The 17,450-nt window shown below is 29.4% G+C and overlaps 1 protein-coding gene across 1 annotated transcript; it reads right to left on the reverse strand.

Annotated features, from left to right (window-relative positions):
• Positions 1 to 583: 583 nt before the first annotated feature.
• On the reverse strand, positions 584 to 7,920 carry LOC105208099 (lipase 3). Its single transcript, XM_011177861.3, has 8 exons — positions 7,642 to 7,920; positions 7,007 to 7,208; positions 6,027 to 6,141; positions 2,601 to 2,847; positions 2,353 to 2,511; positions 1,997 to 2,081; positions 1,598 to 1,761; positions 584 to 1,401 (listed from the first exon to the last, which is right to left on the reverse strand). Exons 1-8 carry the CDS (start codon positions 7,816 to 7,818, stop codon positions 1,252 to 1,254), a joined length of 1,299 nt encoding a protein of 432 aa, XP_011176163.1. The 5' UTR covers positions 7,819 to 7,920; the 3' UTR covers positions 584 to 1,251.
• Between the last annotated feature and the right edge of the window lie 9,530 nt (positions 7,921 to 17,450).

Here is a 17,450-nt window from a genome sequence, read left to right on the forward strand (position 1 = left end):
TCTTCCAGAGTCTCCTAAAAATAAGAATATAAATATATAATTCCATGTGTTTACTTTGGGACAACCTTTTCAGGTAATTTATTTTTTGTTCTTGAAAATCATGGGTTTTCATGGGATTTTGGCTGCGATCCATTTGGCTATAATTGTTTCAAAGTGTTTGTAGCATCAAGTGGACCATATTCTTTCAAGATTGTTCCTTTGATTTTTTTGATAATGTAAAATTGATTAGCAATAATTATGGTGTACGTTCTACATACATTATCTCATAATTCGTGAGATATAAGAATTGGCGAAGAACATGGTTCTAAGTTCCGTGTATTGCGGATAGATTGTTATATGTCAAATTTAGTTCATTTTACTTCTTTTTAATTACTTTAATACTTAAAACTCGATTGACTTTTTTGTTATTGTACGATTAAGGAATATTAAAATGTATAATAAAATAAATTTATTTCAAACTTGATGCATTAAAAAATTCTCTGATTTTCTCTAAAATTTTAAATAAAACTCGAAAATACAGGAATTCTTAGGAAATTTTTGTATAAAATTGGAGTAAACACTCACATTGATAATTTTTATTAAGTTTCTTCAATTGTTTATTTGTAATTGATAATATTGATATATTTACATATTTATTTACACATTTTTTATTTAGTTTAATGCTATATTGAAATTTTTATGTTGTAGAAACCAATTAACGATATGTAACATCGTAGTCTTATTACTAATTTTAATACATATTTACATATACATCTTTCAGTCTTTTAAAATTATTTACAAATTAAAATAAGTTTTGCTATATTACAAATGATTTCAGAAGCTGTAAAATATGTAACTTATTACATTATGTTTGATAATTTGAAATTAAAATAATAGATGATATAATATAATATCTCGGTAAGTATTGAGATAAGATTATTTTACAATCGCTGTGTCAATAATTAAATCTACATTTAAAATTATTTACAATTATATCACTAATTACAAATTTTTTCCAGGAATTCAAGTGGAAAAAATGTGATATCTCGCTAATTTTTAAATCGCGAATTTGAAACATTACGAACACGCAAGCAATATTTTGAGCAAAAAATTCCTGAATAAATCTTTGTAATACATTGAAAACTCAAGTCGATAGTTCGATAACAAATGCAAAAATATGAATCCCAATATTCCTCCGATAAACAGAATTAATTTCTTGTAAAATTTTTTCTCTGTAAAGTTTTAAAATTCCAATGAACTCCCATAGTTCATTTAGAAACGCGTCATCAAGCTTAACATTTTGTCGTATAAAAGTTCTTTGACGTCTGTGGCCCACATAAAGTCAATATGATTGAATTTGTCATGTGGCACGCGGAACTTGCCGTACACATTACCAAGCTCCTTCTCTAATTTGTTGACATCCTGTGGATGATAAAAACATAAATCACTTATTTGTATAATTGAAACAATAACAGTTTAACTTTTGCGTCTCGGGTATTTCCAGGATATTTGTTTTGTCATAAGATATATAGAAGCTTATATGTGTGAGGAAAAAAAATATCCTGGCCAATGTATTAGATATATTTAAAATTGATTAAACTATTAAAAAGATACATACGTTGACGTGGGCTAACCAATCGTTGGTGGCATAATGCAGTACAACGGGCAGTTTGATTTTTCCTAGATTATAATTCGGAGGATGAATCGAACCGTATTTTTTCAAATTGCCAGCGAGTCCGTAGTCGTATTGTCTAAATTTGCCCGATGTAATTGACAAAAACCCTGAAAATTGATTTGTAAAAATTGATGGTAAAAATTTTATACACATATATATATATATTTTATAAAATTATAAAAGTTTGGTATGTTTTTATTAAATAACTTTTATAAAATTAATGTTATTAAAAAGTGTTATTTTATAAAAATTCGAGAAATGGTTATCATACGATTGAATACAAATAATGGATGTTTCGCTAATTTACAAGTACAATTAGATATATTAGAAATGAATGCTTACCGCTCTTAATAAGTTGAGCGTAATGCATAATTTGCTTCGTGGATGCGCCAGCCGGTGCATGCTCCACGATTATTGGTATAAGAGTCTACAAAAATGATAGCAGTATTATGAATAAATATCGAATCAATAATAAAGTGATGTTAATTCGATCAATAAATAATAAAATTCGTAATTAATTTTTAAAAGATTAACGTTACAATATTATTTAATAATATTAATGGATAATACTTTTTGATAATATATTGCAGCATAGAGTGCTATAATAGAATATTTTATTATTTAACAAATAATTACCTTAGTTGGAATTTTACAAGATCATATTAAAAGTAAGTTTAAATAGAGAGAGTATGCCTTACCTTGTTGAGTTGCTCTTCGTTGAATCCAGCTATTAAAAACATTATATTCGAACATAATGGTTGCGTGATGGCGTCTTTATCGCACACGAGTTCCGCGAAATGTCTCATGATTTCGCCCGTAGGTTTAAATTCGTTCATGCCGATTAATTTCATCAGTTTCTGCAATTAAGACGTTCGACCCATTAAACAAAAAAAAAGGAAAAGAGCGATTACGATAATTTTCTTATCGACGTTGGAATTATACGTACTTCTAATGGGCCAGAGAATCTTGAGAGAAATTGAAAAATGGGATTGTCCATTCTGCCGCAATAAGCGACCGGTGCCATCGCGAACATTACTTTAATCTTGTCCTGATACTCAGGTCGTTCCGATGCCATGACGAAGAAAGTGGTAGTTCCTTGACTGTGTCCCATATAAATAATTTTTTCTTGACCAGTTGCTTTTACAATGTAATCTATCATGGCTGGAAGATCGTACATGCCCGACTCATGAAAACTATAAGGAAGATAAGATTTTTATGAATTGTTTATCAATCTACACGGTCGGCATAGAAAACGCAGTATTATTATCAAATAAAAACTAACGTATTTTATTGAACAATCATTTTGTTTCACATAAAAATAAAAAAAAATATATTCTTATTTAATGATAATCTTGCCTACATGTAATTTAATCTTCTTTAAAGAATCTAACAATTTTAAATTTTAGTAAAATATGCAATATTTTTTAAAAATATTATCATCTTAAGAGCACGATATGATCATTTTGTTAATAATGTGATATTAATAAATTCTAATTCTTATTGTTAGTTTGAAAATATTGCTATTTTCTTTGTGGTACTTTCTCCTCTTGACCCATTAAAATTATTGTATGATAATCAAGGGGCGGATTAAGACTCATGTCGCCCCTAGATATCTCTATTAAATCTTTGCTGTCCTTATTTTTAAGCTTCAAGTGTAACTTAAATTAATCAAATTTTATATTCTGTAAATTCTGCTTTTTTCTTATTTTATGTAAAAAGTTTTAGTTGATTGCGTCAGCCACTACAAGATAAGTTTAAAAGAAAACTGTTTTACAAAATGTTCTAAATTTGCCGCCTCTAGACAATAGCCTAAATTAGGCTTGGAAGCTAATCCAGCCCTGATGATAATGAGAATTTTTTTCTTTGATGAAACTAGACAAAAGATTCTGCATAATTCTTATAAGTTTTGATAAAATTGAATGAAACTGTAGTACGTGTATGTTTAGAGTATACTGGGGTATATGGCCATACGGAAAAAATGTTACTACTCTGTAATTTCTCCAACAATTGCTAAATAGTGCATTTGTATAGTTATTCTGAAAGATAATTAATATTTACAGTAATTTATATGCGTACACTATTCGAAATAATCTTATTCTGTATATTAAACATCCCGTACAGCACGTAATATTGCAATATAACAATAATATTGCTGCAATATTGCTGTAATATTACAATATTGCTGTAATATTACTGCAATATTGTAACATTGTTGCAATATTACGTGCTGTGCGGGATATAACACTTTTACTTTCGACTATCTACAAAGTTTTGCATGTGTCCTCTAAAAGCTGTTATAACGTCAAATAAATTACAGTTGAGCTATCATAATCAACGTTATATACATATAATAAAGGAACGTATACTGTAACGTGACTCATAATTTGTATTTTCATTTTCACTATTTATTTAAATTTAAATTATGATTATCTTGTCTTTACAATTCAGGCAAGATGGCTCATTTTATTGATCGAAAAGTCTTTAGCGAAGGCTTGGAATCTCGGATTTATTTTATTTTTTTTTTATAATTTTTAGAAGATGTTATAAAGAAAAAATCGAAATCAAAGTTAATCTAAATTGGAAGTGGGGTACTCTTTCATTTGCGTATAAAGTGTGTATAAATATGTGACACAGATGTAAATAGAGTGCGAAAGTTAGTGAAATTTCAGAGTTTTTTTTAGGCAGTTGATATCGAGACTCTAGGTAAATTTGTTCATGTCTCGCTTAATCTAAACAAAGTCTTTACTTTTGGTAAGAAAAAACTTATTTCAAATGAATTGGATAGAATGGCCCCCATCTTATGAATTTCTGTATTCTAGCTATGAATTATTGTTCCAAAAATATTTAAACGAAGAGAACTTTTAGTTAAAACTCCGAGCTTATAAAACGTGTGATTTTATTGTTAATAATTGTTGACCTACAAATATGTTACATTTAATCAAGCAATTTCTGAGAAGAAATATCTAACGAGTATTTGGAATAAAAATACACCAAATATCGAATGATATCACTAGGAAGTGATAATACCTCACCTGACCGATAAAAGGAGATATTTTATCGCGATTTTCAGCTATTAGATATTTTTATCGCGGCACCTGTATAAACATTTCATTGCACTTGGAATTTTATCGATTTAAGCCTTTCATGTTATTGTTACAATATTGCAATATTATCATTTGCAAAATTTGATATTATTATTTAATCAGAATATCAAAAGTGATCTCCGATTATTCGATTACACCTTCGAATAATCGGAGAAACATGAAGGATTAAACGATCGCGATAAAATTTTTTCCGCCAAGATAACATGAGCAGATTTAATTTTATTTTGAAAATTGCTACACAGATGCCGTAATCGTTTTGCATCGTTCCGATATCTCGTTTTTCGCGATATCACGTTTTGCACATACGATTAAGTTAATATTCATGTCGCTATAAAACATATTCATTCTTTTGAATTTCAACCTTAAATATATGTTTGCGATTTTTCAAAATGTGATAAAATCGCAATAGCAGTGATACAAAGAATTTGATTGAATATAACTATTAAAATTGTGGTGGCATTTCCAGTGTTCTTAATTTTTTAAAATAATAAAGTTAAGAATAAAGTTAAATTAAATTTTTCCATTTTTTTCGAAAAATACGAAAAAAAACGATTATTAATGAGGCTTTAATATTTTTAATTTTTTGGAAAAATAAAATTAAAGAAACAGCTCGGCTTTTTCTATTTTTCTGAAAGATACGACTATGATAATGACAGCGGACTTTGTTGGATTCTTTCTTTTTTAGAGGTTTTAAATATGAAAAAAATCTTAAAACCATTGACGTGTGTGGAGAACAATTAAAGCGATTTTATCTATAAAAAAAAAGAAAATCTGGAAAATGACCAGAATTATAACAAGAAAAAACCGAAAAAAATTGTGTCTCCCAAAATTTTTCTGGTTTAGAACCTTAAGCAATTTAATCACGATAGACTTAGAATAGACTTAGAAATATTAAATATTACCTGCAATAAGCTTAAAGGTTTTTATTTCGACGGTAATAAGGTATACATTTAAAGATAAGATAAAAATATTTGACATTCCCGTCTTTATCCTGTTTATATTGTCTTGTGCTTACGTAAATCTTATCTTCAAACGTGCTACTAATGCTGTAATAATTTTGTTTTTCGCTATTAAAGGTTCTTGCACAATGCGAGGGAATAACGATAAGAACAGCGATAGAAACGGTACAGCAATGTTCAACCAATTAGAAGCTGCGAAAAATATCTGCGAACCAATCGAAAGCTGCGAAATTTATGCCTATTGTTGTTCTCTATGGTTATCATTATTTCCTCACATGTGCAAGGACCTTTATCACGCATTAGTCTCACCTGAAATTCCAGAAGACCTCATCTTCAATATCTGGGAACGAATGCTCGCGTGTATATGTATTACCCCGTGTGTTGCCAAGCCAGACATCGTAGCCGGCATCCGCCAAAATGTAACCTAAAATTTTAAAAGAATATTAGATTATAATAGCAAAATGTTTTTATTAAGGCAAATACGAAACGCGGAAGAAGGGGGAGCAAATCAAAATTTTATATTATATTTTAATCTGTGAGCTTTCTTATCCAGTAAAAAATTTTTTACATATAATTATATATCAAATATAAATAATATATAATTATATGTAACTGTATTGGGATTTTAACTATGGCCGCCTCAAATAAGGATATTCCACGTCCATGTTCATACTACACATTCATATTTGAGTGTAGTATGAACACAGACATGGAATATTTTCTTATTGAGGCGACCATTAAAATTCCAATATAATTTTATATGAAAATCATGCATAATTATTTATAATTATATGTATTTTAATATATATGGACATATTTGATATATAAATTATATATATATATATATATATATATATATATATATATAACTATATAATTATATACAACTGTGTATAATTATTTATAATTATATACAACTGTGTATAATTATTTATAATTATATATAATGCACATATTTCACATATATATGTATATGTTATATACAGGGTGATTATTAATGATTGTTTTCATGTTTTACCATAGGAGCATGATTTACCGACGGATACGTATTTCTAACATATTATTATATTAGAAATTACAAATGCGTGCTCCTGTGGTAAAAAGTGGGAACAGTTATTAATAATCACCCTGTATGTATATAAAAAATTTTTTACCAGCTTTATTTTAAAAGAAATTTGAGATATCTTGCTTTGAAATATATGAAGGTCTGTACACACATGCGTAATTAGCACGAAAATGCAGTCGTGTTTAAAAATCGAATTGCTTTATTAGAAATGCGTTTTTTTTACCTAAGCTTTTCTCTGGTCCGGTAACAACCCAACAGGCCGAGGAACACAGAAGGCCGTGCATTAAAAGAACTGCGGGTTTTTCCGCTTGTGAATTGCCAGAATTTGCTCGCCCTGTTATTCGATGCATCTCCAAGATGTAACCATCGATAGTGGTCACTTTATGCAGCTCACCATTGTAACCCTCTCTGTGGACTAGATCCAACTGTAATAATAAATTGTAATCATAACTTTTTCGTATCAATAGATAAATTGGGATCAGAGGATTAGTAAAGATCTAAAGAAAGCCAATAAATGTAATAGCTAAATACTTGGCATATTATATTTCTTTATTATAAATAATATTTATAATAAAGAAATATAATAATATCAGCTGTTATAATCATTTTAATGCAATTAATTAAATATTAAAAATAATTTAATGAAGAAATTAAAATAAATTTACAAAGAATTAGTTAATATATATCATTTTCTTCACTAAATTGATAAAAACATTAAAACATTTGTAATTTATTAGGCAAATAAAACGTCATTCAAAAAGTCATCTCGTTTTAACAGATAAAAATTGCACAAATTTCTGAAAATTGTGTATAATTCTATTTTTTAATTTACTTTTATTTTCAACACTTTCCACTTACAGTAGTAACCGACCCATACTCGCTCTGTACGGATCTCCAAAATTCCGGATCATCGAATTCCTTGATATACGGGATTTTTTCTATTTTGTTTGAGGTATATTCCGGAAGCTGGTCTATCGAGAGATACGGCAATGCGCTGGCGGACGCCAGAAGTGACAGAAGAAGGATCGGTAACATTGTTGTCGCCCGATGAAATATTCGTTGCACGAGAATTAATCGACTTGAACTGTGCGCGATTTTCCTCCCGAATGTGTAGCGTATATATATAGCGCTGCTTATTTACTGAAATACCATCACGAAGTGTTTGGCTATTTTATGCGATCTTATCTAATGTTACTTATCGTAATCCAACCGTCATAATTTCTGATTTGATAATATGATTGATTATATCAAGCTGTAATTGAGTTAGAGAAGAAAGAGATCTCTGTCAAGTTTATCGATCGTTGTCAAGTGATCCAATTGTTTATCCGTGAAGTGATACAGCGTTTTATAACTTTCTGCGCCAGTGGCGGATTTACGTACACCGAGAAAAAAATTTATTTGAATACTTGCAATGAAATATTTACTTATGGTATATAAATATTTATTCAATAAAAAAATGATAATTGAATTACATCTTAGCAAACACAGTTGCATAACAGCAATGTTAATAGAATAAAATCGGAAGTAACACGCGGATATAACATGCGCGTTACATGTAATGTCCATGTTAGTTGTAATTTCCCACTCATAAGAAAAATAACAGTTACATAACAGTTGTATCATATTTGTTATATAGGAGTCATATTAATAATTCAGTTTTATAACAGTTATATTATTAAAATAATATGTTTGTTATATAAACCTAATAAATGGCAGTTATATAACTGTTATAAGTTGTGATGTTGTAATATCAAGAATTAAATTTTACATAACTATAATATTGCTAGAATGTAAAAATTTGTTATATAACGTGATACACACAAGTTATATAACTATTATTTTCTGTGTTTGCTGGGATTAGTGATTCTTGTTCTAAGTAGATATTTATTTACATTTAACAAATTATGTCATTGTACGTATTCAAACAAATATTTATTAAAATTAGTAATTTTTGCTTTCATTAGCATACGAGGCCCGGGCTTAGGGATTTAGGGGCTCTTTCTTCTAAGGGCTGCGAGCTATAAATATACAAAATCAAATTTTGAAATAAACACTAAGTAAAGCAGAAAAGGAGAAAAATGTAGCAACGAGTTTTTCAAATGTATACTCTCTACGTAATTTTGAGAACTGTGTTAGGTATTAATTTTTTAACATTAGTCTAGATTGAAGGTCTTGAATGTGATCTTCCAATAATACAATTGAATTTAATGTGCTGTATGGTGTGTGCATGAATTTGATATATAAACTCATATTTGTTAAATTTAATCATTACGTAAATAAAAATCAAAATTAAAAATAAAAAAAATATAAATTACATGTAATAACTGACAACATTTTTTGGAAAAGTTTTTGAATTTATACATAGTTTTAGGGAAATTTGTGTATTGCACTACTGTTGACCTGAACTGCGTTTCGATATTGTATATTGACAATTAAAAATTTATCGTTTACATTACGTATCTACAGAGATTTTCAGTACTGGCAATAAATTTTGCAAATTTTTGAAAAAAATCTGTTAGGAGAAATGGTAATTTGGCTAAAGACAATACTTCATTTTCGTTATTTGCATAATCTCGGATTTAAAAAAGATAATATTTTAAGATAAGAATAAAATAAGAATAAGAAGATAACGTACAGTATAATAATCTAGATAAAGATAAGATGAGGCTATTTCTTTATTTAGATGATTATTTAGATAATTTTATATAAATAACGGCAAACACTGGCAGTGAGAAGAGTCGTTCGTGAGCCATTAGCATTATGATTGCATAAGTTCCGGTCTACAATTAATGTTGTAAACTTTATACCATAAGGAATTGACCAACCATGATTGATTATTCTCCTGATATTCAATTATGATTGATCAATTTCTTACGGCTTAAGGCTTACTACACCTATTGTAGACCGGGACTAAAACCGCTCTTGCGACTTTACAGCTTCATAGTGCAATATATGCTATGGATGTTACGTTGCATAATGCTTACTAGCATTAGAAATTATTTGAAAAGTTATTTTTTTAAGCCAAAGAAATTACTTTAAAAAATTATCTTTTTTCCAAATAAAACATATTTCATATGTTCGCAAAATCTTGTTTTGTAGTACCTAGGCCCGGTTTTTCATTATTTAGTTAACTTATGGGTAAACTTAGCTTGATGTTTTAGCAAATAAGTTTCACTTATGACATCATCATGGATGAATTTCATTAGAGGTAAAACATCAGGTAAAATTTAACCATCGCTTAATCAGATAATGGAAAACCGAGCCTTAGTTTATAAAATATACAAAGGATCATTAATTTTGTGATTTCTCTTTTTACAAGTGTTTTTTAAAACATTAGTTTTTAGTATTCCACGATTCCCCTGCTATCTCATAAATGCATCTTTTTTCCCTTCTTTGGTATAATGAATTGTAAATTATGTTCGTTTTATATGCGCGATGAACCTTTACCTGTAGGATGATATACAAGTAGAAGTCTATGGCTAACAAATTGATGTTGATAAGAATCACGTTAATATTTACCAAGTTATTAAAAAAAAAAAAGAAATGATATTCAGCCCCCTCTTCTTTCCATTACCGAGTATGTCTTAAAGGGACACCAAGAAATACCGGGCCTAATAGGGTACAACAAAGTATAAATCCGCCACTGTTCTGCGCGCAGGTGTATAGCTGCTCGCAGCATTACGTACCTGTTTATATGATCTCTATCGAGCCTCTTGAAAAGAATAAAGGAACTGATCACAACTGATTGCTACTGATAAAATGCAGGCAAATAGGAAAAGTTCTTGTTATGCTCGATTTAAAAATTGATTTCAGAAATTCCTGATCTCGTAGATCATTTCTTCTTGCACCACTATCTGATTCTTATACAGGGTGATTATTAATGAATGTCCCTACTTTTTACCATAAGAGCATGATTTATCGACGGATACGTATTTCTAATATATTATTATATTAGAAATTACAAATGCGTGTTTCTATGGTAAAAAGTGGGAACATTCATTAATAATCACTTTGTATACGTACAACTTTGTTGTAATTTAATCATTGACTCTTCGGCGTTGTGAGTAATTTAGTCTATTCATTGATTTTACAAGGAGAGGGCCAGATGTGTAATTAATCGATTTTAACGAAACTTGTTGTAGCGATAGGTTTGCATGTCAACTAATACTAAATAAAGGGATATGATGCAATACTCAAGCGTTTGTAAGAAAATCGATGCTAAGAAAGCTTATGCTAAGAAAGCTTTTCCCTAACATGTTACTAAAGGTGTGATTTGAGAAATCGACCGTCTAAAGCGTATTTGTGATATCTTGAACCGTATCGTTTTTGAAAATATTAAAGTTATGAATTAAGGTCATTAAAAATACAAGAAATCATTAATTAATATTTATTTTATTAATTTTTAAACATCGATTTTCTTGTATTGCATCATATCTCTTTACCTAGTATTGCTTGACATGTAAATCGATCGCTGTAGCGATATTGTGTATACGCAATGAGTTTCGTGAAATTGATTATTTACACGTCTGGTCTTCCTCTTGTTATAATAGATACAGTAGTGTTTGTTGTTATTTATATATAATAACTTTTTAGATAAAAAATAATTTTCTTTTCTCTTTATCTTAGATAAAAGAAGTGTTATCTTTTTAAAATTATCTAAAATAATATGAACAATAATGAAAATAAAGTATTGTCTTTAGCTTCAATCTTAAGTTATCGTTTATCTTAACAAGAGAATTTTTCAAAACGATAGCAGCACGATTGCGTTTTGAAATTCACTATCAGTAATGAAAATCCATAAACTACAGATATTTTATAGTATTGACAGTGTATAACGGAATACAAATTGTACAGATCAGTAGTAGTGCAATTAAAAAATTGTCCCAAAATTATAAATTCGGAAACTTACAAGAACTTTTGTTAGTCACTATACTAATGCAAATTGCACATTCTTTCAATTTTTTAGTAAGACAAAAGAGCCAATACGAGTTTTTAGTGTTTATCAATACAATTATTTATGTTAATTACAAGTAACAAGTTTCAATCAAACGTTTTGACACTTTGGGTTATATTCAGTCTAAACAGAAAACTGTAAATAGATACAGAGATTAAAATTGAGAGCAAGACTCAGTTAAGCAAATTAAAAAGCTTCGTCAAGATGTTAGAAATGCTCGTAACGCTATGATGTCTCCACTGAATAAATTAAATGCAATTGTCAAGTCAATAAAATATTTGAAAAAGAAATTTTGTAAGAGTAACTTATTTATCAAATCGATCAAAAATGAGATGTATTTGCTGCGATAGGTGACGGCCTTGTAAAAAGAACGAAATAAACAAAAACTAGCGCAACAAATAGAAAGAAGGAGAAGTCTCAATTAAGATTTCATTAGATCAAGAAACTCTGTGTCTCGTTGCAAATTCAAGCTTAACTTTTGCTTGCGTATGTAAATCATTTCAGAGATTAATCTTATCTTGAGATTCTTCTCTTCATTTAAAATCTGAACTTTATCCCAAGCAAATTCATGTGACATATTTATCCTGTGATCAGAGATAATCGAATAACGTTCAGTTGATTTTTGTCCTCTCCACTGTCTGGCTTTTATTTTACATAAAATTATCCCTAAAAAATAGCCTCACCTTGTCAAAGCCATCTCTAATTTGGAAATTTCTGATGATACCATATTGATTTAACTGGTTGCAGTTTCGCAATTTACCAATATCTCTTTAGATTTGACAATCCTATGACAGTACTATATGATGATATCTCACAGAGAAATACTCCAGTCTGCTTGTGGTTGAGTTTATTAGTGCACTGAAATTTGTTTCAAACTATTCTACGTTTTTCAGTTTCAATGAACAAATTTTATAAATAGATTTTTGACATTCTGATGGGCTCTCCGTTGTTTCCAATTATGGCGGATTTAGTATTTGAAGATCTAGAATCTTTTTTTCTTAACAAGCTACATTTTGTTTCTGATATTTTTTATATTTAAGATATGTAGTTGATATTGCTGTGGCAATTGATAAAACGCACGTTGATTCTTGTTTTAAGACATTTAATTCTTACCATCCTAGATTGAAATTCACATTGGAAGTTGGGGGTGACTCCTTGAATTTTTTGGATGTTACCCTTATAAAAAAAAACACGCTTATCATCCACGATTAATATCAAAAACCGATATTGTCGGGCCGTTATCTTAATTAATTTTTTTATCATCCAGTTTCTCATAAGTTGGGCACAGTCATGAGTCTGGTGGACAGGTTGTTCAATTTATTACCCCATATTTTATCAGAAAAATTTTGATAAAGTCATTTGGATTCTTTTGAATATTGGTTAATCGTTGGAATTGAGTTTTCGATCATTAAAAAAGGCTGAATCCTAATTTTAGACCTTACAATAATGTTATTAATAACACAAAATGATAACAATGGTCCGGAAAAAAATAGTTTCTTTACCATCCTTTATGTGCCAGTGATATCAGAAAAATTCAAAAATCTTATCAAGATTGACCCGTCAATGTGCATTGCACGAGAATGAATAAATTAAACAGATTTATTAAAGTTCAAAGAAACGTCTCCCCTCCTTTGTGGTCTATAAAAAAATTAATTGTAAGAATTGCGAAGCGCATCGTATATGGATCGAACTAAAAGATGCCTTAAGACAAGAATCAACGAACATAAAAATCATATAAATTGTAATACTGAACATATTCGTTTATCTCTGATTATAGGATAAATACGTCCCATATCAATTTGTTTAGAATTCAGATTTTAGACAAAGAGAAGAATCTCAAGAGAAGGTTAATCTCTGAAATGACTTACATACACAAGCCAAAGTTAGGCTTGAATTTACAACGAGACACGAGGAGTTTCTTGATTCAATATATACGCAACTGTTTATGAAATCTTGTTGCTCCCCCTTCTTTCTATTTGTACACGTTGTGCAAGTTTTCTGTTAAATCTAAAACCACAAAGATGTATTGAATATGTACGATAAATAATTATAAAATATGAAAATAATTATTATAAAAATATTTAGTAAATATTTTTTATAAATATTGCGTTGTCTGGGTCTTGGTTTACATTTTATGAACGCTCTGTAAAACGTCAATGGAACGTTCAATTATGCTTCTTTTATGTGCTACAACATTTTTCCACTCTTGATTTACATTTTTCGTACGCTTTATGAAAAGTGCGCAAAATGTCATATTACACGCCTTTTTTAAAGTAGAAAAATGTCGATCGTTGGAATGTAAAGGAGCATAACTGAGCGTTCTGCACACTTATTATAGACAATTCATAAAGCGTTTATGAAACATAAACTAAAAGTGAAAAATGTTGATCATTAGAATGCTAAAGAAGCTTAATGTGTCGCATACTTTTCTGGAAGCGTTTCGGAAATGTGAATCAACAGTAGAAAAATGTCGATTATATAAGCATATAAGAGAAGTAACATTCGCTGTCATATGTATGTCATTCTTGTATGTTTTTTTTAACTGAAATTTCAAAACCAATGACATCTGTTGAGCTAATCTATCACATAGACATCAATTGTTCACGGATCATGAAGTGTCAGTTCCCATATGATGCTTTGAGGATGAGCAACGTTGGCGACGACGACGAATTGGATGACCGCTTTTCTGATCGTAGAAATTAATCGTTCCATCACTCTTTCAATACGCTTTATCTACGTTTTGATTTTACATCTCACTTACGCTTGCTTTGCACTATATTTTCGCCAGGGCCTAAATGACACTTTTTTTTAAACTCTTCACTGCACGCACGTAAATATTCGAAATTGTCCCATATTTTAAATTAACGTTTAGAAATGTTTCCTACTTTGAATATGGCTGTCAGTTTTTAATTTTAAACTCACAATCAGCAAAAAGTTAGAAAAAATTGCCAATCTTAGGTAGGCCATATAGGGTATAAGTTATCTTACTTCACAGGACTCGCGGGGGTCGTTGGCGTCAGATTAACTTCTACGTATCACTATACAAAACACGACTGATGAAACATACGGCGTTACTTGGCTGATAAGCTTCACTATCAACAACTTTTTTTTAGGAAGGAGAACCGATTTCTACCGTTTACCTTGTAACGATAAATTTAAAATTGAAAATTTGCTGAGGTCTTTAACTCCTACGGAGGTCACGGTATTTGAGAGATACATGTAAAAATATTTAAAAAAATTTTTTAAACAGACTGCTGGTACGACTCGATCTCAAACAATAGCTTGATTGACATAAAATTGATCAAATTAAAATTGCGAATGTTTCGATTTATTTTGAAGTCGTTCTTAGCTTAACAACATTACCGAAATGTTTGTCAACGTATATTTACATAAACGGTTGAATTATCAGCGGATTACCAAGTCCGAAGTGGACAAAATTCTGTAAAAAATTGGATTTTCCTGTAATTTGTTTAAAACTGAGTACGCATAATGCAAGTATCAAATTATAAATTGAGACTGTTTTCTTGCATTTAGACGTAAAGCATTTTAATAGCCTGTTTAAGGATGTATGATAGCAGTATGATGTCACGGCAGTGTGACAGTTCCCTGTCATAACATTCACAGGATAGACGCAAATATGTATTTTCAGCCATCGTGCAAAAATTTAAAAAAAAAAGAAGAAAATTTTTGTAAATCATTATTTAAAAAATGTTAAAAATTTTAAAAATAATTGATTTAAAAGAATTAAAGAATGTAAAATTCAAAAATATCGAGCGTTTTTTGTGATTGTTATTGCAATTTATTGTAAAATTTGTTCCAAAAAGTTTGAAAGGACTCATGTTCAAAACGAACACTTACGTCGAAATTGTAACCTGATCGTAGCACTGGTGATCGGCCGACCAAATCTGGTTTTAAAAATGTTAAATCAGTGTAATATTATGAGTCATCAGATTCGGAATAATTGAATTTTATTGATTTCAACTAGCTGTAATTATATTATAACAATATCATAACATGATCGGGAAACGTCTAATTATATAAATTATCACTAATTTTTCTTTAAATAAAATTTTTATTTTTTTTACTATCAAATTACTCGTGTTTAATCAATATTTAAAAAAAGTACATTAAAATCTTTTAAAATTTTATTTAAAAATCGATAAAAATAGAATTATCCAATTTCAACCAAGGGGTGGTCCGATTTAGAACCAGTAGTTGCAAATCGGACTGAAGAAAGTGTTTTTACATTTTCCATTATAGTTCAACACTGGTGAGAGATACGTAAAAATGGTTCGAAGCAAAAATGAAGGGAATTAAATTATCTTTCCAACGGCACCTTCGTTTTTACGATCGGACTTCATTTGCGTCTTATAAAGAGCAAAAACTGTGAATAGATCCGATTTACCCCACTCTCTTTTGTATACAAAATTTTTTCTTGGGTTTTATATGCTCATACATATTTATACATAATTATATATAATTTATATATATTTAAATGTATGTATACGGAGATTTTTGATATACAGGGTGATTATTGATGAATGTCCCCACTTTTTACCATAGGAGCACGCATTTATAATTTTTAATATAACAATATGTTAGAAATACGTATCCGTTGATAAATCATGCTCCTATGGTAAAAAGTGAGGACATTCATTAATAATCACCCTGTATAATTATGTATGATTATGTATAAAAAATTTTTTCTTGGTAAATATTCTTTAAAATTGAGTCTTTAAAATTGAAATTTTCATAAATGGCATTGTTCTTAGGCAAATAAACAGGACCTTTTCCATAGAACTATAACATTATGAACTCTAATTATTCGACACATAAGAATATTAAGGTAGAATTATTGAAAAGTCAATAGTTTCAAAAAATATGTTCTTATCAAATACACAACGTTTATATTTTTGCATACGTTATCATCATGTTGACATTATGCTAATGTGGATAGCAAACGGAAAACAGTTGCTATTATGTATTATACATTCATTGCGTACATACAACGGACTCAACTGAGTGCCATCAAGTGCAATATCAACTCATCAACAAATTTCAAATTCACGTAAGAGCAACATTTTACACATAATGAAGAAGCACCTAGCTTGTATCTAGTTTGTCGACATCTATTGCTGCAACAGTTGACAGCAACGTGACGACATTTTAAACACATTCGGCTATCTGGGTAAATGTATGGAATTACGCCATTGACCCAAATGATGCCACTATAGTTTGTTTTGTGCCCGTAATAAAACACAACTGATTAAAAGTGTCGAAACATCGAAAAGTCAACTGTCAAAGCAAATAAGTGTATATAATTTGATTTTCCGTGAAAAGCGGTTTTCAAAAATTCATGTCGAGAATCTGTCACTTTTAACTGTCCACGACTAATTGTAAGTTTGTTCTTAAATTGTTACTATGATAATGTAATCTGTAAAATAACAAAATCACAAATAATTTTGAGTTGTAATACAAAATGTTTTAGTTTTGCACGATTAATGAATGTTTAAAAAATGATAAAATAATAAGGTATTATATAATAGGTTTTTGTACAATATAATAGGGGCTAACACACAGAATAGAGTGGCTTCATTTTAGTGGCTAAAGCGGAACAACTTTGAATTTCAATGGCATAATTCAGGTCATTTGCAATTTACATTTAATTCCTTTGCACACAAAAATATTTTTATTTATTTTTGACTTTTATACA

The sequence above is a fragment of the Solenopsis invicta genome, chromosome 5 (genome assembly GCF_016802725.1).
Source record: "Solenopsis invicta isolate M01_SB chromosome 5, UNIL_Sinv_3.0, whole genome shotgun sequence".
Taxonomy (NCBI): Eukaryota; Metazoa; Arthropoda; class Insecta; order Hymenoptera; family Formicidae; genus Solenopsis; species Solenopsis invicta.

Coding starts and splice junctions, on each gene's coding strand:
- LOC105208099 (XM_011177861.3), bottom strand. CDS start 7,818: ATGTTACCGATCCTTCTTCTGTCACTTCTGGCGTCCGCCAGCGCATTG. Junction 2,848..6,026: donor GAGGTCTTCTGGAATTTCAG/GTGAGACTAATG, acceptor TCTTCCTTATAG/TTTTCATGAGTCGGGCATGT. Junction 1,402..1,597: donor ATTGGTTAGCCCACGTCAAC/GTATGTATCTTT, acceptor TATCATCCACAG/GATGTCAACAAATTAGAGAA.